At 43.4% G+C, this 24,196-nt stretch overlaps 1 protein-coding gene across 18 annotated transcripts in view; it reads left to right on the forward strand.

The window, feature by feature from the left end:
- DTNA (dystrobrevin alpha) overlaps positions 1 to 24,196 on the forward strand; it is a 294,094-nt gene that overhangs the window by 182,191 nt on the left and 87,707 nt on the right. For all 18 annotated transcript variants that reach the window (XM_074352226.1, XM_074352221.1, XM_074352223.1 and 15 more), the window contains one exon: positions 6,936 to 7,016. In XM_074352226.1, the coding sequence (XP_074208327.1) occupies positions 6,936 to 7,016 (81 nt within the window). The remainder of the gene's footprint in view (positions 1 to 6,935; positions 7,017 to 24,196) is intronic.

Raw genomic sequence — 24,196 nt, forward strand, 5'->3', positions numbered from 1 at the left:
GGTTGTGATTTTGTAAACATGTGTCTGAATTTGAGTACATTATCCCAGCTTCTTCTGCACTCGGTGCAAAATTGACACAGACAAAATACAGGTGTCACAAATGTCTTGGGAATGAAATCTGTCCAACTCAAAGGAAGAGCAATATAAGTTTTATAGCCATAGAAACAGAAAAGCGCTAACGTTTTCAAGGGAGAGTGACTTAGGAAAAGGGTGCCTTCATTTCCCAAAATGGAACTTAACCTTTTCATGGAAACTTTTCAGGGAGGTCATGCAGCTTATTAAATCATTTTGAGTTCTCCTGATTAGTGGTCAGAATAGGTAAGCATGTGTCTTTCTTCCTTTCTTCCCTTCTTCCAAGCCAAGTAAACACATCTGACCTTGACAATCCATTAGTGAGCAATCGTGTTAGGACTCACACTGAACAGGGCGTGTCCACAGTAAGTGGAACCCTGCCAGATAAAACAGTTGGCTGATTTCAAAGGAAGAAACTGACTTTGATTAACTGTCATACGAAAGAAAAAGGTAATCTCATAAAAAGAACGTGTTAAATATTTGAAAAATATATGGGTCACCCCAGCTCTATCAGCACCAAAGAAGGACAAGAAAACTGTTACCAGAGAAGACTGACATCGAAACTTGGAAAGTCATTTCTTCCAGGAGTCTGGGATGTCTGGACAGGGAACTGGAAACATAGGAGGAACTTATAAATCTGGTCAGCTAAGTATTACCTAGAAGAAGTGCTTTTTTTAAACATCGAAGGAAAGTGCCAAAAAGATCACTTGTTTTGGAAATTACAAACGTCAAAGAAAAATGCCACGTGGGGGCGTTAAGAAGGCAGGGAAGACGTTATTCAAGACTGTTGGGAGAGGGGAGAAAGACTGAACTCACCTCTGCTGGAACAAAAGTCGGGAGGGTTTTTAAGCACTGGGGTGAGCTAGAGCAAAGTGCTGAAGGATGTCAGATGGGAAGTTGGTGAACTGTGTCAACCAGTTGTCACGATTAGGAAGTTAGTCTCCTAGCCTCCCACAGAGACTAGGAGGCTGCCTTCAATGATTGCATTTCCCAGGAATGGCTCCCAGTCCTTGAGAAAGATTCCTGGGTTGTGAAACTGGCGAAAGGCTGGGAGGTTTTACATCTTTAAAGGGGCAAAGAATTTACAAAGGCAAGTGTTCTAATGTAAGTGTTCTAAGAAAAGGGAGGCTGAAGACCTAGAGTCAGGAGAAACCTGTCTAAAGTTTAGTCACGCTGAGCGGAGAACACACAGAACAGAGTAACAATTAATAAGAAGAACAATTGATAGGAAATTTTGGCTAATTCAGGTGATTGCAGCACATGTACTTGTTAAGCATCTACTCTGAGCTCAGAACCACAAGCAGCAGAAGCCAAATAAACAAAAAAGACAAAGAAACAAAATTAAGAAGCATGGACTCATGAATCAGCCAAAAAGAACGAAACAAAACAAGAAAACCTCTGTGGCCACATACCTTGATTAAAGAAATTTGGGGCAAGTTGCCCTCAGCCAAAAATTTCCCCCCTGGTATAATGCACTAATTATCAATTTATTTAGTACCTTCAATTAAAGCTGAAAAGACCCCTCACCTTGCCCTTTTCAGTCATCAAAGTTTGTCAGCTCAAGTAAGTCTATCAGACTGGCTTTCAGCAGAACAAATAGTTTGTTCTCGGACTCAAGCTCGCTGTCTTCTCTGTTTTTCTGCTCGGTGCACATCTCCTCCACTTCGTGTGACGCTTATTTGTGGACATGTCCGTGTCAATCACTCACAGGAACGCCTCCTGACAGATAGACCCTACCTCCCTCTTCAAACCCATTCACCTGAGATGCTGAATTCACGTGGCTTTAAAAGCCTCAGGGCACAGGATAGGTCGGTTCGAACGGAAGGAACGTGATTGGAAAACTCTGTCAGAGCATAGAAAGCTGCCTAAGAAGATGAAGAAGGTCATGTGGAGAAAGCAGAGTGGAGGAGGGACCGGAAATCAAAGGGAGGCAAATGGAGGTCCTCAACAAACACTTGCTGAATGGTTCCAAGGCAGACAGCCCCCCAGAATGCTGAGCGCAGTCAGCATGTGCATAGTTGGAATGGCGCCTAGAGCATGATTTTGCAATGCACACGATGAGTTGCAAGAAAACAGATTTCAAAAATTCGGGGAAATGGCATGAGTGGCCGCACCCTCAGGCCATGGTGGATCCAGGTTCTGTTTTCACTCCCATGTCCCTTCTTCATGGTCTTCAGCATCTTGAAGATGTCCACAACGTGGGTCACCATCCTGGAAATTCTCCCTTGTGTCACCACCGGGGTCCAGTTTCCTGCTGTTTCTGACCACCTTCTCTTTTTCTGTCTCTTGGTAGCTTCCAAACCCCCTGGAAGCCAGATTTTAACCAAAGTTTTATTCCTGAGCAATTCTCTCCCTTTACAATTTGACTTTTTCTCAAGGCTTCACCGTTACGGTTGTGGCTCTCAAGTGTTCAAGGAGTCCTTCAAAGCCACTTCCCGTGTTCTCATGAACCAGCTGATTCAGGATCTTTGGCACGTTAAGTCAGTGTCCCTTCCAGACTTGCCTCCTCACTGTCAAAGCTTCTGCTGAGAAAGCAGCTTGAGGTGGACCCACCATTAGCCCCACCGACTGCCGTCATAACACAGCCGGTGTCTGGCCAAGCCTGCTGCCTCCAGTATTTCCACAGAAGACATGCAGCTACTCTCAAGCCCGACTATGAACGTACAGACTTTCAAGAAGAGACCACACATATAAAACTGAATTAAGATCATGATTTCTTGGGCCAGAGACAAAGAAACTTATTTTAAACAAGATGAATAAGTTGAGCAAGAACCTGCGTGGCCCATCTCAGCTCAATTTTTTTGTTTTTTGTTTTTTGTTTTGTTTTTTTTTTTTTTTTTGTCCCAGAACTCATTAGGGATTCCGTAGTGGCCACTTAAGGTTGTCCATACGGGCAGTGCGCTGCTGTATCTGGAAAGCTAAACTTCATTGCTCTCCACTTCCCTTTTTATGTTCAGGGGTTTTATCCTCTGCCAGGAAGAACTTTCACAAATAGGAAATATCAACAGACCTCCAGACCCCGTCCTGGTGCTTGAACAAAGCAGAGGGTCGGTTCAGTCCACACGGTCAACAAGCAGAGGAGAGCAGTCAGTGTGCTCCTGACCCTAACCATCATTTCTGCGTCCCTCTTTACTGCATCCCAGAGAAGTGCACCTTGGCCAAATGCCCCCTGCAACCTCTAGGAGAGGGAGGAGCAGAGAATCCACGCTTTCTCTCAGAGAATGAGGTCCGGCTGAAACTGAGAAAAGTTAATTGTATGCTGCATCACAGTTCTTTTAGACCTAGAGCTTAAACCATTATTGTCAAAGACTTACACAAATTATCTGTGGTTCCTAAAATCTTCTTTTAAAGGATTATTTACAGATGTTGAGACTCTTCTGATGATTGAGCCAAACTCAGCATCATTCAAACTGCATCCTCATCTGGCAGAAAAGGTGGATTTAGCGTTCGTGTATTTCTGATATTCTCTGTGTCTCTGGTAATCAGGCACCCTGGAGAGCTCATTTCCCACATGGCCTCTCAGGTTGGCAGAGGACATGAAACTGGGAAGGTCCTTTGAAATGCCAGTGACAAGATCCAAATTGTTTAAAATATCAGGAAGCTTAGAAGCATGAGCTAAAAAGTGAAAGAAACTAACCAAATTAAAAAATCCTACTTTTAGCATCCCAGTAGGCACTTTAATGGAAAATAGAAAAGGTTTGACTTAATATAAGTGCATCTGGTTTTTTAAAACCAGCTTTATAATGAACTGCAAGCTTAATAAGAATCAGGAGAATGAGCCAGCTCTGAAAAAAAATTGCATCAGTAAGTGTCCTTATCAGTGGTGGTTAAAATTACTTTCTCTGCATTCTGTACAGGTGAGGCCATAGCTGTGGCTTTTGGGCTCATTTTGTGTGTCACATTTCAAGCAGATAATAGCCAGCCATAGACCAGGATCTCTCAAAACCCTGTCTGGTGATAAGAATAATAGTCTTAGCAACGTCCATGGACTGAAGCCCACTGTGTGCATGCTCTGTGGTAGACATTGTCCTTGAAATGGCTTTGGAGTTGGACATCTTCAACCTGAAAAACTCAAAGAGAAGTGACCTTCTCATTGGACATTAAACTCCGTGATGGCAGGGACCTTGGTGCTTAATCTTTGGATAGTGATGAAGATGCTAACAATGATCCCAACAGCTGCTCCCCAATCTTTAAGAAACAAATTATCAACTGGCAGGGAAAAAAGATTATGTGGCTCCAGAAGGGAAACCAGATCAAATGGATTGAAGTTACAGGGAAGCAATTTTTTTAGGCGGGTAATTAGGTTTATTTATTTATTTTAGTGGAGGTACTGGGGATTGAACCCAGGACCTCATGCATGCTAAGCATGCGCTCTATCACTGAGCTATACCTGCCCCCAAGGGAAGCAAATTAAAGCCCAGAGATATAAAAGAAATTTCTATCACTTACTGTTCCTCAAAAATGGCCCCGGAAACCTTTGAAGGAGGCCCACCTGCTATTAAATGCTCACTGGGTACCAGCTACAGAGGTTACCAGCTGATGAGGTTGGTACGGTTATCCGCATTTCACACATAAAGGAATCGGGGCAGTGGGGAGGGCACAGCTCAGTGGTAGAGCGCATGCTCAGCATCACAGGGTCGTGGGTTCGATCCCCAGTCCCTCCATTAAATAAATAATAATGATTAATAAATACATAAACCTAATTACCTCCCCTCCACCACCGCAAAATAAAAAGAAATCAGACCCAAAGTAAAAACTTGTCAGAGTTCACACAACTAGGAGGTGAAAGGTTAATGTTTACTGACTTGAAAGCTCATGTATTTTCCCTAAGTTATAATCATCCCTGTCAATGGGAATAATCTCATAGGATGGCTGTTGACTAAATGTCCACCTGTTAAGAACGTGTTGAGGCAAATTCCTGCATTGGGTGAGGTCCTACCTCTTTGATCCTTCAAGTGCTCGGTATCAATGAACCTGTTTGTCAAGTAATAAACCCTCATAAGAATGAATGTTTAATGATCTGCCTCATAAAACCATAAAGTAATAGGAGTATTGATAGTATTTTTAAATAAATCTAAAGAGATTAGCTTGAGTTGAGAGATTGATAGATGCACTCAGTGAGGGACACTTGCTAACTGATCCTGAGTTTCATTAGGAAAGCACTTAACTGGCCTCCTAATGTTACTATTTCAAGGCCCGTTCACGTACTTGCTACCCTAATTCTATTCTGAAGCATTTCTGCAGCGCTTTTCCTGGTAAAGAGAAAGTTCGATACATGTCAAAATATAGCTATGTGCCTTCCTGTCTGTTGGGAATCATAAACACGGGCTTGAAGAAAGCCAAATATTTAGAAGTGGAGAAGAACAGACATTTGCTGAAAGCTTACTACGTTCCAGACACATTCTAGAGGTGAGCCCGTTCAGAGGAGGCGGCGAGCATCACCAGGACGTCAGGTGTGGATGTGACAAGCAGCCCACCTGGGAGGGACTGCAAGGCCTGAGTCTGGCAGAGGTTCCACGGTAGAGAGCAGTGGGAAGTATTGTTGGGGAGGTGGGAGGGCAAGAGCCTGCGGAGGGCTTGGATTCTGAGTGGAACATTCAGACCTGATGCCGTGGGCGGCAAAAGCCACGCTGGGTTTGGAGTGGACGAGTGGAATGAGGAAAGTAGTTCAAAAATACGGGGAACGTGTTCCTGCATGTGAGGAGGGGGAGGCCACAGCGTCAGAAAGAACAGTGGTTGTTTTCAGAAAGGACTCTCCTCTGAGAGTGACTGGAAGCTTTGCAGGATAGACACGAGTCGTAATAATGAGCACTTATGTTCCCAACCAGGGTTCTTGGTCTCCTTAATCAATAGAAATTGATAAGAGGCCAGATGAGAAATTCAGGCAAGGCTTTTCTGGGACTTGTGCTGCAGCAGGAGGGAGCGAAAACAAGTAACAGGTGCCCTGCTCCCTCCCTAAGTGAGGGGGCGAACTGGTCCCTTAAATAGGGTGGGGGTAGGGACAGGTCCAGGGGTCGGGCTGGAGGGGTGGCTTAGGTGGTCAGCCCACCGCCTTGCTGGTCCAGTGTGCAGGGGTCATGTACAGTCCCTGCTTCTGCTCCTGACATCTCGGAAGTGGCAGTTAGGTTTTTGGTTATTTTGTATCTTGTTGTTCATAACTCACCCGACTGCAGGCACCGCAGTTATTTTTAGTCCCTTATAGTAGTTTCTTTGTATTTTGTTGCTCAAGGAGACATCTGTCCCAGTGCAAGCATTGCAGCCCAGGGTCCCAGGACCCAGCCTGGCTCACTTCTATAGCACTGACTGTGTGCCAGGCAGCGTTCCCAGCACGTTAGGTTATAGTCACTCATTTATCCTGACAACAACCCTGTGAAATAAGCAGTGGTATTATCATCAGACCCATCTTCCGGATGAAAAAACTGAGGCTTCTAAAACCAACTGGCCTAAGATCACTAAGAAAAGATGCCCAGCATTCAACCTGCGTGCACCTCACAGCCATGGTCTAATGACCCATCACAGTGCATTTAAAATGATGATTTGGTGAGATTACTATCTGGTTTCATCTAGCTGTTGAAGTCACAGCTGGAGCAGACTGTTCTCAGAAGTGGCAGACACCACAGGGCTGAGTTGGTGACCCTTGGCCAGCAAACATGGCTGACAACCTGACATCCTGTGTTGGCTCCACATGCTCTCTTTCCCCAGGACCTGAGGAGGACGGGACAGACCTCCTCAAGTCTTCCTGTTAAACTTCTATCCTAATAAAAATAAAAATTAAATTGTGTAGGTTAAATCCGTGGCTGTTTTATGTATACACATTATCACACGCACGGCATACCATATGTGTGCGTTTTTCTTCCCCTCAGGGGCTCAAGATCTGGATCGTATCCGACTCTCCACCTACAGAACAGCATGCAAGCTTAGGTTTGTTCAGAAGAAATGCAATTGTAAGTATACCAGTTGTCTGGACTAATTACCTTCATGAATCCTATAGTTTATATTTGTTGCTTTGTTTATTAAAAGTAGGCTCTCTTGCAAGTATAGATAAAAACATGTTTACACAACAATAAAAGGAGTACTGTGGTACACAAATGGTAGAAAGGCTGTTCCTAAGTCTTCTGAAGGCTTAATTACTCCACTGCCGAAGTATTGGAATAGATGAGCCATAGTGTATAAAATCCTGCCCTTGGAATGGTTTAAATCTGCATGGATGTTTTTCTTCCATTTGCTAGCTTTGGTATTGTAAACGCAGCGCCATTGAAGTGGTTTCCAAAAACTTCATAAAATATCAAACATTAAGTCCTCTTTATATTTGTATTTCCTTTACAAATACAGGAAAATGTTTATAAGTTTCTGGGAAACATCTAAGTTTCTTTCAGAAACTATAAAAATTAGCCCTTTGTATTAGAGGATTAACTACTTTTGCCTCCATCAGACAACGGCAAGAGACAAGACTTAAAGGAACAGAGAAACTGGCTTCAGCTCTTCCCCTGATTTTCTCATGTAAGCAGCAAGCTAGGTCCAGGGTCACGACTCACAGTGAGCAGGTTCCCATTCCCTGCCTGTAGGTCAGTGCTTCCATCACATTATCACATCCCTTTTCTCCCGGGAAAAAAAAAATATTGCTTCAGACTTCATGTATACGAACTTACCCTCTTCTTTTGTGAAAACTGACTGCTATAAAAAATTACTAACTTTGTTCTCATTTTCTAATTAGTATTGGACGAATGAAAACATGAAAACCAGAATATTCTCTTGAATACATAGACATGGTTCTTGAGTCTGTGGCATGGGGATTGGACACATGTCCGCATCTCCACCCTCCCAGAGTCTCAGGCAGATGCCTCCAGGGGCCCTGAGCAGACTGCCACTCCCCCGACCCCTCCCCCCACCCCCTGGCCCCAGGGCTCCTTGGTTTGCAGCTAATAACGACTGTGAGGAAGGGCAGGGTGCATCTACTCCTCAAGCTGCAGCTTATTCTCCAGGCCCAGTGGCTAGAAATGGGGCTAAAGTTTGGGGCAGGACAAGAAGGGAGAAAAAACATGGGTTGGTCAGATATCAAAGATGGGTTTTGACTCCTCATAGGATCTAAACCAAACCCTCCAAAACAATGAGAAAAACTCTACTAATGTGGGAAAGAATCTGTCCTTGTCCTCAGAGTCCTGGGCATTGATAAATCATAAAAGCCCCTTCCAGGACTGGGTTAAAGGACCAGGAAAATGTTCCCACGGAAGAAAAGCTTCCCTTCCCCCCTCCCCCCCCATCACCCATGTTCAAACAAAGGGGAGAATCTCCGTGTTTTCAGCGATAAAAAAAGTGCTGGGATCCTCCCACTTTCTTTCCCCATTACCACTCCAGTGGCCCTCAAAATAGAGGCTGGGGGAGAGGCATTAGGGATGGGAGTGCCATCCCCTTAAAACCTGGCCACCAGAGCCTTCCTTAGGCTGCTTTCAGTAGAGGTGGGGAATTTTGCAGATACACACTACTGTATATAAAATAAACAACAAGGTCCTGCTGCATAGCACAGGGAGCTGTATCCGATAGCTGGCATGGGAAGGAGCACGGAAAGGAACGTATGCACGCATACTGACTCACTATGCTGCGCACCAGAAATTAACACAGCATCATAAACTGACTACACTTCAATAAAAAAAGAAATGCAAAGGAGGGGCGGGTAACAGCTCAGCGGTAGAGCGCATGCTTAGCACCCACGAGGTCCTGGGTTCAATCCTCAGCACCTCCATTTGAAAATAAATAAATAAACAAATAAACCTAATTACCTCCCCCCACAAAAAAAAAAAGAAAATGAAAAAAAAAAGACATTACAAAATGGCAAGGATGAACCCAAAAATAAATAATAAGGAAAATAAAGGAAAGAAGGAAGGGAGGGAGGAAGGGAGGGAGGGAGGAAGGAAGGGGAAAAGGAAAAGAAAGGAAAAAAGACCCACGTTGATTTGGCAACTGGCAGGGAAAGTTACAAAGGGCACACACTGTTGGCCACATCCCCTTCCTCCTACTCTCTGCCCAAGGCCCTTTCTCATTCTTGAGCGCCTCCTTTTCCTTTTCCTGTTCTTTTCTGGCCCTCGTCCTTATCCTACATCCAGAATCATGTCAGAGTCTCATTGACCCTCTTGGAAAACAGTGCAGAAGACAGTGACTTTCTTGGAAAGCGTATTGATCCATCCCTGGGTGAGAACAGAACCTTCGCACCTGTCCAGTTGCCCCTCGAGGCACCCATTCATTTACCCCTTAATTTAGCAAGTGAATAGTGAGCTCCTGCTATAGGTCTGGTACTGTGCTGGGTACCAAGGATGGAGCAATAGTGAATAAGATGTGATCCCTGCCTTCAAGTTGACCAACGCCTAATTGGGTAGATAGAGTCTTAAAGAGCCGTATCGAACAGTGTGGAGGTGTAATGACAGAAATAAGGGAAGTGGGGGGGGGGGTGGCCAGGAGGGCAGTGCCCTGACCTGGGTATGGGGGCTGCTTTCAGGAGCTTCCTGGAGAGGGAGATATCTGGGCTGAGTCTTAAAGAATGAGTAGACATTACACAGAGAAGTGTTGTTTGCTATACAATGTACGTTATAAACATCATGCATTTTAGAAAAAGGTATCACATTCGTTACAAACTAGACAAAACAAGGGCTCAAGGCAGAAAAAAGAGGCGTATTTTGAAAGCTCTGCTAAAATTAAGTTTCATTTTAGGGGAGGGAAATAGCTCAGTGGTAGAGCTCATGCTTAGCATGCATGAGGTTCTGGGTTCAATCCCCAGTACCGCCATTTAAAAAAAAAAAAAGTTTCATTTTAAAATTGTATCTACTTTGATCAGAAGCCTTCAATGCAAGTAACTCTATGTAATTTGGTGAGTTTTCCTTACTGACAAAAAAGTAATGTGACAGTTGTGATGTTGAGATACTTGCAAAATGTTCCCACAACTGACCCTGGTTCATCTTAATCAAAGTTGAAGTCTTCCTTTTAGGAAGATAACCAGAAGCACTGGTGTTTGTGACATAACATTAGTCAGTATTGAATATACACCCCTGTATCAGAGGGGGATAATTTTTGTCTGCAATAAAACCTAACCCACAATAAGTTATGATAGTGGAGTTTTACTCCACAATAAAAGAAATAAGAAAAAACCCAGGTGGTGTTTGTGAGTGCATTGCTTTTTTGGAAACTCCTGTTACGTACTATTTACTCCATGGAAATCAACGGACCTTAACTGAGAACAGGTTGTTCATTTTTAGGTTCAGACCTTATTTACAGGTAAAACTTATTTTTTATATTAACAAAAGCTTAAAAACCACATAATGGAAGAAAAAACATAAAAGCTGGTCCTTGTAAAGTTATCACCTAGAAAAAAATAAATGTTGGCTGGATATAGCATGGAGTGTGTAGATTTTCAGGAGATTTCTTTTTTTGTCTAAATTCAAGGACCAATAGTGTTAGTTAATATTTCCTGTATTTCCTTCCCCACCCACCTTGCCTTCCTCAGTTTCTAGACCATTGATTCCTACCACTGACAATTCATATTCATTCCTTGCAAGGCAGCTCCTAATGGATACTTAGAATAACTCGTTCCCAGTGCTCTAAAAACTCTTAAGAAGAAGCCAGAAAACTGGCCTGTTAACTGAATGTAGCCCAGAATCTATTTTGAATAGACCGTGAACTAAGAGTAGTTTCCACAGATGAGTACTTGTATCCTTTTTGATAATGGGGAACAGTAACTTTTAACCCCACTTAAGCAAAACATTATCTCTCCCTAAATAATTCCTTTCTTCTCGTTGGTCGATGTGCTTCAAAAAAAAACAAAAGGATGCATTATTATATGTTTAACTTTGTAAGTAAAAATGTTGTGGAAAGTTGTTTTCTCTACCTAATATCTATATAATATTACTATATAACATGGTGATGCCTGTAGGTATATGAAAAACATTTCCCAGCCTCTGCTAGAAGAGTTGAAGAAGTCTATCTCTTTTTTTTTTTTCTTTTTTTAGGCAAGAAATTCTTCCTTCAACTTTTCTCCATAGGATCTTTTCCCAAATCAGCTTCTTCCCCTTACACCCATCTTTGTACCCGCCGACACCCTCCCTCCCCATGCCACAACTAGCACATTCTCTACTAGAATAAAGGAACGAATGTCTCTAAAAATTAGGGCATGACATGTTGGCTAGTTTATTTTCTAGGAGGAATGGGACAGACCGGAGAGTACGAATAATATTTCCAATACCCCTTCTTAATCATCAGCCTTCCTGTTAGCTTCCAGGAGCCCTGGTAACTTTGCACAAAATAAGTACCGTATAAACCATTCATAAGCATGTGTGGAAATGGCAACATCTCAGCCTTTATTTTGAACAAATAGCCGTTTCCTATTAGAACATTATTTCCTTGGTCAGCATTGACATGGTTAATGACCCAGATACCCCGTTATGTCAGCAGATCTTTTTTTCAGAAATTACTTTGGAGTCAGTGAAACGCAACCTTAAGTTCATCAACAACAAAAGGCGACAAGAAATAAATCAGAAACCTCGAATCCCTGCTGTTTAATAGTGGGAACAAAAAAATAAGGAGCCAAGGCGATCCTCTCCCCCACACCCACCGCTGGCATTGCACCATCTTTAGTTCTTCTGGTTACAGTCTGAATTTTCTTTCCATCACTCATATTGATTAAAATTGCATTTAAAAGAAAAAGAGGACAAAAGGTCTACGTGTGCGTCTGGACTTTCAGAGTTTTTCCAACTATCTTTCCTCTAGTATATGAAATATTTTTTTTCAAGTATCCTTCACCCAGATACAATTTCAAGTTAGACTACACACTTTTGTCTGTAATATCTCTAAACTTTTTTTCAGTTGCCAACATTTATTTAAATGATGGTAACTTGACATTATTTAGGATAAAGTGAATAATTTAAAATCTGCAATTTAAGAGTAATCATTATATGTTACTTTTCTTCCCAGGTGAACATTTTAATACTTATCATTTGATTACCCAGTGTGGTATAATCTTCTTACAAGATTTCTTGCAAAAAAAAAAAATGCAGTTACCTATTTACCTTAAATGTTTATCACTATGCAATTAACCCAAGTGAGGGCTATCTGTGCAGTAGCTCCTGAATAAATATTCTTCTCTGAATGACTGACTGTGCCCCCATGAGGTTCATTCTTCCCCAGCCAAGTGACTAGTCTTATGCTGCCGGAGTTGCCTTCAGATACTTTTTAGTAACAAATGCTAATATCCCATTCATTTTTTTTCAAGCCAGTGTATCAGCATATTCCTCATCTTTGCCTCACTTTTTAAGCCTGTGGATTTCTGTGTCAGTTTTCTCTCTTTGCAGAGCAAATGACCATACTTTGCAGCTGAGAACAACACGCCTTTATCATCGCCCTGTTTCTCTAGGCAAAAATCCAACCAGCATGGCAGGATTCTCAGCTCAGGGTCTCAGGGGCTGACATCTAAGTGCTGGCTGGGTCTGTGGTTCTCATCCAGGGCTCCAGGTTCTCTTCCAAGTGAACTGGCGGTTGGCAGAATTCGTTTCCTTATGGTTGAAGAATTGAGGTCCTCATTTTTTACTGACAGTCAGCTGGGGACAGCACTCAGTTCCTAGAGGCGATTCAAGTTTCTTGCCACGTGGCTCCCCACAAGCTGTTCAGAGCTCAGATGTCTGCTTCTTTCTTGTATTTCTCTGACTCTCTCCTCTGTGAGCAATCAGGAAAAAAAAAAAAAAAAACTTCTCTGCTTTTTAAAAAAAAAATTTATTGACATATAATTGATTTACAATGTTAGTTTTAGGTGTACAGCAGTCATTCAGTTACACGTATATATACATATATATACTTTTTTTTTTAAGATTCTCTTCCATTATTTGTAATTACAAGAAATCAAATAGCATTCCCTGTGCTATACAATAGGTCCTTGTTGTTTGTTTTATATGTAGTAATGTGTGTCTGTAATCCCCAACGCACATGATTAGGTCAGGCCCACCCAGATAATCACCATATCTTAAGGCCAACTGATTTGGGAAACTCATTACATCTGCAGAATTCCTCACAGTGGTACCTGGACTAGTGTTTGATTGAATACGTGGGACAAGGTGTGTGCAGTCCACGGGCCAGGAACCTTGGGGTGGGGTGAGGTCGAGCATCTTCAGATTCTGCCTACCCCAGGGCCCAAAGTTTACAGTAAAAACTCAGGCAAGAGAACTAGCTCCCCCTAAAGAGATGCATTTAAAAGAGAAAGACAGAAGAGCTCTCTCCAGTCAAGGAGTCAGAAGCAAGAGCAGGTGCATTCACATATCTTTGTATTATTCCAAATGTTTCTGATACACATTTGCATTCCTGACATTGAATCATTCTAGGCACCTGTTTAGAATAAAGAAAAGTGAATCGCACTCAAATACAATGTTCCCAAAAATTCCCTGTGGGGAAGTTGGTGGTGACAGCAGAAATATAAACAGACCCATTAAAGATGCAGGTGCACCAGGGCGATGGGAACAGTGCTCCCCGCTGGGCAGGCTGGACTGACGGCAAAAATGTCTCCCCTTCATCAGGGCAAACTTCTGGCAGAGAAAAGCTGTGATTTTCTCCAAAGTCCTGATCTTGTGATGTGGGTTTAATTAAAGCTGCTGCTTCCCTTTAATTGCCTTTATAAGATCTTAAAGATCCAGGGTTTTGTTTTCTTGTTAGGATTTTTATTTTGGGAGGATGCTGGAAGCTTTGTCTGCTCAAGCTGCTGCCACTGCATGCACAAGCTGTGAATTAAGCCAACACCTATATAGTCTAGTTTCCAGGCATCTGGATGTTAATATCCACTCGTTTCCTTCCCTCTCTCCTGCTCCTGCCTTATGTCAGGAAACTGTGCCAACTAAGCACTTTTACTCCCACAATTTAGGAAAGAGCATCATGTTTAAATGCCCCAGTCAGTTGGGAAAGAGTGGTACATACAGAGGAGTGCCTTTCACGCCCCCCCAGCCTCGTCTGCTGGGGGCCAAAGCAAGATGCAGTGACCGTGCTTCAGCGGGCCTGCCAAGCTATGTTCCTGAGAGCCTCCCAGATCGGTCCAGAGCCAGTCAGTGATGAGGGGATACCCAGGGGGTGCTCTCCCAGGATCCCGGGGATCTGGCGAACACGGAGAGAAAACAAAAGACAGTCTGGAGGACAGGAATGCAAGAGTGGCCCCTCCCACATAACCACACCTGTGATCCTGCAAGAAAGGCATTCCTGATCCACCTTGATTCACTCCCCAAGGAAGCTTTGTTGGCGTTTTGCTATTGCTATTAGCAATCACACATTTATTCATTCATTCAACAAAGATGGACTGAGATTTACTCAGTTCCAGGCATTATGCTAGACCATGGAGGGGAGAAAAGTGTCATAAGATTCCCTAATGTCCAAAGTTAGCATTAGTATCCTCAAGTTTAGAATTGAAGGATGTGTCCTATTTATTCAAAGCTTCTGCTTTTGTGAATATCAAATAGCAAATACACCCTACAACTTCACTAGACTAAACTTGTATCTAGCCTGTCGGTGCCCTGAGCGAATTGTCCTTTTCTGAAGAAAACAAAAATTGCAAGTTTGGTGGTTCAGAGAAATCAAGTAAGCCTGTGTCTACTGAAACAGACAGTGTATGTCGCTGTTTTTAATCCTTCGCGCAGTTGGGCTTGGTCTTCTGCTTTATTTACCTCCTTTTCCATCAGGAATTGGGAAGCTCTGTTTGTTCTAGGTGAGGAGAGCACAGCACAAGACATGCTGAGCGGCTTCCCTTGGATAAACACCAGATAAAGTCATGTAACTGAGAACTCAACTTCTGACGTCCGAGTATTAGCCGAGAGTGGACAGAGTCACTGTTCTACGATGTCTGTCAAGACTTGCCATCAAGAGGCAGGCCTGGGGACCACGAGGCCTGCTGCAAAGCCAGGCATAATGGCACCAGCCCTGACTTAGCTTGGCTTCTCAGAGAAATAATGAACTTCAGTGGAAGCTCAAATACAATTCATTTTAACTTTCCAGATCAACACGGCTGAATAAGACAGCGATGTTGTATTGTGGAGAAGGTCAAGTTGAGGAAGATCTGTCTGACCAAACAGAATCAGAATCTACTTTGAACGTGGTCGTAATTGTTTCCTGCTCATGTGTTATTCCGGGAAGGGTCGGGCAGGGATAGGTGGGGGCTTGTTGAGAATTAGTGCTTTAGCCTATGTTTCCCCAGAAAGCAGGCTCCAGGACAAGCCTTGTGTGGAAGCAGCTCATTTATATGGTGAACCCAGAGCAGAACAAGAAAGGAAAGCCCACAGACAATGAGGAACTCCTAAGGACCCCTGTGAAGGGCGCTCCAGAATGGTCCGCCCAGGGGTAGAAAGGAGGAGGCAATGATCCAGCTGCTCTCTCCTGCACTGGTCAAGGGAGACCTACAGGACTTGATACCCCGAGCTGCCGGCTGGTAGCTGTGGGCGTGTTCGGCCGAGGCATCAGAGGTCCATAGACGGAGCCTGAGGCCAAGTGCTGTCTGGCGGCAGCTGCCCTGAGCCGAAGTCTGTGTCACAGTGGTCACTCCTGCAGCGGCTGGAGAAGGAGGTGGAGCCAAAGGCGCAGAAGAGGCGTCTGAAACCTCACTCCTGTGCACCTTGACCTTCTGGGTTACAAGTTCCTCATCAGCCCTTTCTACTGACTTTTACAGACCTTGACCTCAGGATGTCTGTAAATAATCTGTCCTGCCAAAAAGCCATCTAGAGATCTCGTCACCCCAAATGCTAGCCCATCTCCCAAATAATTTGCTGTGCACTAGGAAGCTGTGCCCTAGCTCTTCTCTGAATGGGTGAATGAGATGCGTTTTCCATTTTCCATCCCATTATTTGCTCTCATTGTCCAAAGACAATGAATTCGATATTTAAACAGTACAGAGTGAGTGTAGAAAAAAGCAGCACGTCCCAGCCAGTTTCTGCGAACCCAACTTCTCAGCGACACCGTGTGCTTGGTCTGCTAGCCTTCATCTTGGCCGGATAAGCACACAAGGCAACAGCAATGAAGAAGAAATAGAAGACAGTGCCTCGTGGTTGCCCGTCCTATGGATGCCCTTTTTTCTGGAAATATGGCCTCTGGCACCTAGGATTCTGGCCACCTGCTCAAGCCCTAGTAGGTAAGGGATGATAAAGGTGCTGCGGGAAGCCATGTGCAGTAGGTCTCAGCGAGCTTTCTTAGAACACTGCAGTAAAGGAGATGCTTTTAGGGGTTACATGCAGCGTTGGGCAAACAGTAAGCTCTTTGCCCTGTTCCATTCACCCAGCATCATCCAGCTGCCAGTTTGAACAAGCTATTATGCAAGGAGCTCTGAGGAATACAAAGATGAACAAGAAACAGTCCCTGTCTTCAAGCTGCTTATAGTTTAGTGCTGTGGTTCTTCAACTTCCTCCTGTATGTCTTTGGGAGACTCTGATGAAAGCCACGGACCCTTTCCCCCAAAGCACGCAGGACCCTAACCATAAAATTTACTTCATCATTTCTGAGCCCCTCCTCTCCCCTGACGGCCAGTCAAGGGCTTGTCTAAAAAGTGGCAGGAACAACTTGTCCGTGAATGACTCTGGGAAATGCCAAGTGTCATAAATGTGGTGCGTGAGGATGTCTGGGAGCAGAAAGGAACAGAGTCATTCCACCTGAAGTTATCAGACGGGCTTCCTCGGGGCACACATGTGCATACTGCCTTGGAAAATAGGGGATGGAGAGTTGTGTCCCCTGGAGGGAGCAGGCTGAGGAATCGCTCAGACGAGAAAGCCAAGGGCATGATCTGGAATTGTGAGGCATCCCGTGTGGCTGGAGCACAGGACTCTTGGGAGAAGCTGGAGCGTTGTGGGAGCTGAGGATAAGGCTTACAAGACTCAAGTCCAAACTATGCTGAAAATACTTAGAAGTTTGGGTCTACCCCACGGGGACAGAGGACGGCATGACCGGAACTGAGCCTTATAACATTTCTTAGGACAGATGGAAAAGGGCAGGAACTGGAGACAAGGGAGGAGGCTTGCTGTAAAAATCTAAATAGAAGGCGACAAAAGCCCCAAATAGGGCACTAGAATGTAGGGTACAGTTAGGGCACGTTCGGGAAACCTATGCAAAGTTATCCAGTGAAGTCTAAAATGACTGCCCAGAGGGGAGGTAAGATGCTAGATTCTCTTCCTCGAAGCAAGGTTGCCAAATACATTCTGAACAAAGTGAAATACTGGCAGTGAGAAATTAGTTATTGTTCAGATCTTTCTCCTCATCTACCTTCTCTTATTATTTTTACTATCCTTGGTACAATACTTTGAAAAATAATGGGCCTAATAAATGCTTGTTCAATTGAATTTACTTAAATTTAATTTACAGTATGACAGCTATTGAGCCAACAATTATGATCCCTCATTTTAAATAATGATGCAAGTCTACAAACACAATTTAAGGAAAACTGAATACTTTTTCCTCACAGGCAGTGGATGTACCGCCAGAGCCTTTGAGGACTGACACGATATTCAGGGTGATTTTACACCAAAAATACATTGTAGAGCTTTTCCTGAAGCCCTTGTCTCATCGTCCACCTTAACCAGGAAATTAAAGTGAAACTGAAACGTTACATTTGTAAGAGATGATGCTTCTCTCCAAGGATCCTCACCAAAGAGAACCGTCTTGGTGATAAAGGCGTACATTGAGTTTAGGAGCATAAAGTAATTTGGTGAGCTCCTGAGATGTTGTTTACATTCTTCGTATTTTTGAAAGGAATATCGCTCATGGCTCACTAATAGAGATCAAGTCTGAAATTTGTCTTTTACTAACATTTTCTTTCTGAGCTCAGTGTTTGGTTAATGTGAGTGATGGCTGATATTTTCAACACAGTCACATCCGGCCAGAGGACCCTGGCCAAGCATAACCACTCAACTTGAGTTCTTCCTCCCTAACAGCTTTTTAAACACAGTTTTGTCGTGCTCACAGACCTGAAGGAGGGCATCAGAATAAATTATTCATTTGGAAAATCTTAACTGGCTAATTTGCACATGGCTTTCTTGACCACACTCTTCCTGGGACTCTCTTGATACCTTTTAAATAAACTCCTCTGACTCCAGTGAGCATCAGTTTCCTCTTCCTCCGGGCTCTTGTGAACCCCATCCTTTATCACACTCCCTAGCGGTGGTTCTCAGACTTCCTTGTCTTTCAAAATCCCCTAAGGAGCCGCTTAGACCTAGCGGTGCCCTGGCCACACTCCATACCTGCGGAATCAGCGGCCGTGATTTGAGACCCACTCACTGCTCTCAAGACACCTGTAGTGGCTGCTGGACCAGTTGGCTGTAGTGAAGGATATGAATTAGCTGGCATGGTAGTTTGAAAATGAAACTAAGAATAAACTTTGCAGGATACAGAGTCTTAATCTATTTAATTACTGAAAAATTAGAGAAGTCTTATGTAACGGGCAAGAGAAAAGGTTACTAAGTGTTCGAGCCTGCTTTCCAGTAAACCCCAACACGAGCTCTGCTGGAGCAGTCAGGTCAATACAAGATCCGGCTCCATCACGGTCACTCACTGCTCTCTGCCGTTGGTCCCTCGATCCTCCTTCTCCTGGGGTACCTACCCCTCCTCATCTCTACGTATTCCTATCCTCCTGTGATTCAGGAACCATCCTCCTCTAAATCTTTCCCAAGTCTCCAGCCCATAATACATCCCTATACATTGAGATCCAGTAGTTCTTTTTTTTAATCTGCTCTACGATGTGGCCTTTTAACAGTATAGGGTCTCATCCAGGGCTTTGGTTAGGCCATCTGAATGGGTCTCTCCCATGGGAATTACAAGCTCTTTTATGGCCAGGCTCTCATGTTGTGTTAAATCACCTATAACATCAAGCATAAGGTAGTGTAGAATCTTTAAAATTACCAGCTAGATTTAATTTCTTTTGAAAATATTACGGAATCTCATTTCTTACCTCTCTTCCCAACTCTGCAGGCATAGCATACAGCAATCTTTCTCCATACGTTAATGCCTGTACGTGCAATAGATAGATACCTGGTAAACACTTACACGTTGAAATGTTTTCTCATGAACTGCTGCCTTCTGAATTTCCAGATAAGTATATAATCTGAAGGTGAACTAAAATAGTCATCGCTCTGATACAATCTGATGGATTTTTATAAATCACATCAGTTAAGAGAAAAACAAACCTGAAATTGTAGGAAAAAGCTTGTGTTCCCAGCTTCTTGAAACACACCTCACAACTTGTTAGGACATAGGAGGCTGTCTTGATGCCAGAGGACTGAGAACTGCTGACTTGGAGCAGTTTCTCTGTTTTAACGTGAATACAGGCCGCCTGGGGATGTTGTTACAATGCAGATTCTGATTCTCTAGGTCTGGGGTGGGGACCTGAGGGTCTGCATGTCTAACAAGCCTAGTGTCTTGTGGCTCCAAGTACGGTCCTGGACCAGCAGCGACATCACTGGGGACCTATTTTTACAGCCTTGCAGGGAGTCCAGTGTGCAGCCACAACTGAGAACCACCACTCCGAGGTGACTAAGGTGAAGTCCCGTCTTCTACCCTATTTCTGCGATTCTCCCACTTCTCATCAGTTTTATGACATCAGTCATTCCTATCTAGGCACCAGCGAGCTTGGCATTTTGCACCTCTCTCAGGGATACTTGGATTTAAATCATCTCTAACTATGAACTAAGAGTCTCCTCCTATTAATAGGGTGTGAGACATCAGTGAATAGATAAGAAACGTCGCTTGAGATCAGCAAAGTCGTCTCTACCCACACACAAGCACTCCCTCCCACCCCCGATCCTGCCCCGACCTAGCTCTTGTCTTCATGATTTTGCCTGGATTGAAGGCAAGCTATTGAAGCTCTGTCTATTTCCATTTATTTATAAAGACAACACATGAGGTATTAATAATAAATGTCTGAAATTAACACATATTCTTTTTAAGATTCTATAAAGTACTAAAATACTACTTTTACGAATACATTTTGTTTGTTCTTGATATGATTGGTGTCAGCCGAATAATTTCATTTTGCAAGTGGATGCCTTATCTAGTAGATTAGTGTAACCTGTGCAGTTACATAGATGAGGAAACCCCACTTCTCACCTCCTGTGCATAGTAGCAGGTGCTCTGTGATGGGCAGTTCACTTGATGGATATTTAGTAAAGTGTGCACAGTGCCATCTAGTGTTGCACAGTCATCACTGCATGACCTAACTGGAGTCCTCATTTTCTAAAACAATTTGATAGCTCAGCAGTAAGTTAACATATTTATACAACGGTCAGACTTTTAAAACAGACCTCTTAATAACTTCCTGATGACTCTCAACTTAGCACGTTTCTTAATGTTCCTATTTAATTAAGCAAAAGGCTTGTGATATTTTCTGTCTCGATAATAATGAACAGATACTGAATGCTCATTATGCAGTAAGCCCTGTGTGACGGGCTTTATGTGAATTACCTCGTGTGTCCCCCACAGTAACCCTATATTGGAAGAACTGTCATTGTCCACACTTTACAGATGAGAAAATCAAACTGAATGACCTTAAGGGACTCGCTCAAGGTCATATAGAAAGCCAGTAGGGGAGCCCAGTGGGAACCCAGTCAGCTGCCCGGGAATTTACACTATTCTGCGCGATGACCTGCACCTCTCAACGTAGTTACCAATGAGATAAAGTTTCCGAAAAATCTTCATGAAAGGAGGTCTTCCTTAACACGTCTCTAATTGTCAAAGACAGTGAAATCAATTCAGACTCCACTAACTCAGAATATATGACAACGGAACTAAATAAATACCTGCTTTTTGTGGCTGGGATGTAGTTTAGCCTTCTTTTCTATCACCTCCACAGTATGTGCTCAACATTATATGTTAATTCATTTATTGAATTTAAGGACTGGGTGAAAACTTGGGTTTGGACTCATAATAAATCTTATCACTTAATAATAGCATAGCATGGCTGTAGGTCAGAGGGTGTTTCATTATTTTAACACTAATAACTCATTTGTCAGACTTCTATTATGTGCCAAGCCCTGTGGTCAACACAGGTATATACCTTTTTTCCTCACTGCAGCTCCCTCTGGGTGATACTGGTTTCCTCATCTCTAAAAAGGGAATAATAAAACGTAGGGAGGTGAAATAACTTGCCCACAGTTTTAGAGTCATTGGCAGAGCCAGGAATGAAACCTCAATCTTTGTGATTGCAAAATCTGCATCCTTTCTGCTCTGCCACTCCTAGAAAATAGGTACGTACGATGTGCGTGGTTACAGTTTCTCTGTGTACTTCCATCCCCTATGCAAAAATACCGCCTCCTCTTACGTGCGCTCCCGCAGTTCCAGCTGCTTCCCCGTGCGTGCCTGTCCATCTCCGCTCCTTTCTTCCCTCACAGTCAGAAGTGATATTTTTAAGCTGCATTCCTGATCATGTCACTCTCCCGTTTAAAACCCATTTGAGGGTCTTCATACCTTTTAGCATAAAGACCAAAATCCTTACCATATCTACAGTGCTCCTCCGCCTTATCTCGTTCTTCTGGTCCCTTCAAAACCATGTAATCCTGTTCCAAACCTGGCACTTTATCTGTCCAGTAAGTCATTTGCTGCTTATCTGTTTATGCGATGGTGAGTCACGTCTCTCCCCCACCAGGCTGTTAGCTCCTAAGACAGGAACCACATCTGGATGTTCTGTCATTGAGTCCCCAGGACCTACCATAGTGCCTGGTGCAAAATTATGAAAACTAGCTTCTTTAAGTCATTTGTAACGATCTATCCTCACGGCCAAAATCAGTATTTTATTTTTCCTTATAGTGAGACCTGAAATGTGTAAAGACACAAATATGGACCATATTTATTTTTAATAACTTTCATATGACTTCCAGACTTTTGTCTATAATAATAAGCCATTATTATTTCCTGTGGTACCTACATGCCTTATTACAAGCGTTTTACAAGCATCATACTGTTAGACCATACTGTAGTAGTCATCAGGGGGTAGGCTCTGTTATCAGCCCCTTTTTTCTAAGATCCAGAGAAGTCAAGTCGTTTGACTGACGATAACCCTAAGATTCAAACCAGGGCTGTGTGATTCTTCCTGACTGCGCCTTAGTGCCTCTTTAGTAATCAAATGCATCCTTAGAAGGCCCTGTCTCACTGTTGTCATTTCCTTGTCATGCACTCACATAGCCAACAGATAGATATTCACGAAGCTCCTGTGATGTGTGAGGCCCTGTGACAGGGCCAGGGCTGTGAACAGGTATCAGGACAGGCAGTCTGTCCTGTCCCCGTGGCATGTATGATGCAGAGCAGGGAACAGATGATCAGCTGGTCTGTACAGAGACTCCACTAAATGGGATGGGAAAGAAGAGGGTTCTAAGGTGGCACGTGAGAGGGGTACAAAACTAGAGGCAGGGGATCCAGAGAGACATCCTTGAAGATGTCATGGTGACACTAAGTTATATGATGGATGAGACGTAGATGAGAAATCAATGAGGCCAGATCAAAAAGAACTTGGCAAGACATGCTGCAGAGTTTGGGTTTGAAATTAATGGGAAGGTATTAAAGGGCTTGAGACAGCACACAAGTGCTGTGTCAGATTCGCAGTTCAGAATGAGCACTCTGGCTACTGCGTATAGAAAGAATTGGAGTGGAGAAAGAAAAAAGACTGAAGAACTGACTCAGTCAACCAGTAAAAGATAATGGTGACAGCAGCTGATGATGGAGTTGGAGGATGCAAACAAAGGTCCATGAAAATGGAGGCATTAAAGTGATACGTAGGAGACAGATCCACAGGACTTGGTCCCTGATAGTGTGTGAGATGTGAGGACCCAGTGATGAAATCTACATTCTGGCTGGAGCAGGAGGAGGGATGGGAAGGTGGTGATACTCACTGGGGAAGGGAACCCCAGAGAAAGTGGGCTTGGAAGAGAAGCAATGAGGTTAGGCTGGACAAGCAGAGACTAACTTGCCTTAGGGACTTCCCTGTGGGTACGCTGGCCACTCCCGTGGACTTTTATTATTCCACTTCTGGGAATCCTGAGAGCCTCCCTTTGCCCTACAAAGCCTCACCAAGAGAGACCCAGCCATCCAGATTATCTCCCTCCACCAGCAACCATTTCTCTTTCTTGGCTGGGAGCCATCTTCCTCCTGTGGCCAAGTTCACTGTCCGTGTTCCTCTTCTCCAGTGCCTGTTTCACATGAGCCATAGCCAGGATCCTGGTCAGAATAGCTGAGTAGCCTACTCCCTGTGGGTCCCTGGACCAGATCCCACCATCACTGCTCTCGTAGTATCCTGTACCCAGACATCCCCAAGGACTGGATCCAGAGGATTTGTAGAGTGAATATATAGTGGGTAACTCTAGGAATCCCAGCTATTTCCCTCAAGAAATATAATTAATAAAAAAATTCAACTTATAATGCCATCTTCTTGGGGGTGCCTTGCCTGCTCAGTTGAAAAACTTGGATAAATAACAGTAAGAAATATAAATAATGTCCTTGTGTGATACACAGAGAAGGTTGCAAATTTGGAATCACATAAAACTGAATGTATCCAAATCTAATAAATACCTAAGTAATTCTGTTGAAAAGTGATTTGTATTCCTCTGCCTCAAATTGGAGATGTGCTCAGAAGTTTTTCTTTTGACATGACTCACATTATTCATTTGTTTGTGTGTAATTTATTGTCTCTATATACCAGGCACTAGCACTTTTGATCTCATGCATTTTTCCGTTTAATGAACACCAGCCCTACTTTATAGATAAGGAGAGTGAGGTCTAAGTCAAAACTAAAAAGATATGCACTTAAAAAAAAAAATGATATGCACTTATAGTAGAAGAGCCAGGTTTGGACCCAGGTCTTTGGACTCCAAGTCCAGGATCTCAACAGATGTTAGTTTTGCTTTTCAAATACAGTATCAGAAGTGAGCAAAGATATAGGAGGCTAAAACTTGAAAGTTGTTGGTGGTAAAGCATATGTGGAGTGTACAGTTGTCATATATATTTCATTAAGACAACATATGTATTTTCAGATACCAAAGTGTAATTAAACTTGGCGAGGATGTGGAGAATCTGGGGCTCTTCCCCTCCCAATGGGAATGTAAAACAGTACAACTACTTTGAAAAACCCTTTGGAAATTTTGTAATTAACCAAACACCC

This window comes from Camelus bactrianus, chromosome 24 (assembly GCF_048773025.1).
Source record: "Camelus bactrianus isolate YW-2024 breed Bactrian camel chromosome 24, ASM4877302v1, whole genome shotgun sequence".
NCBI lineage: Eukaryota > Metazoa > Chordata > Mammalia > Artiodactyla > Camelidae > Camelus > Camelus bactrianus.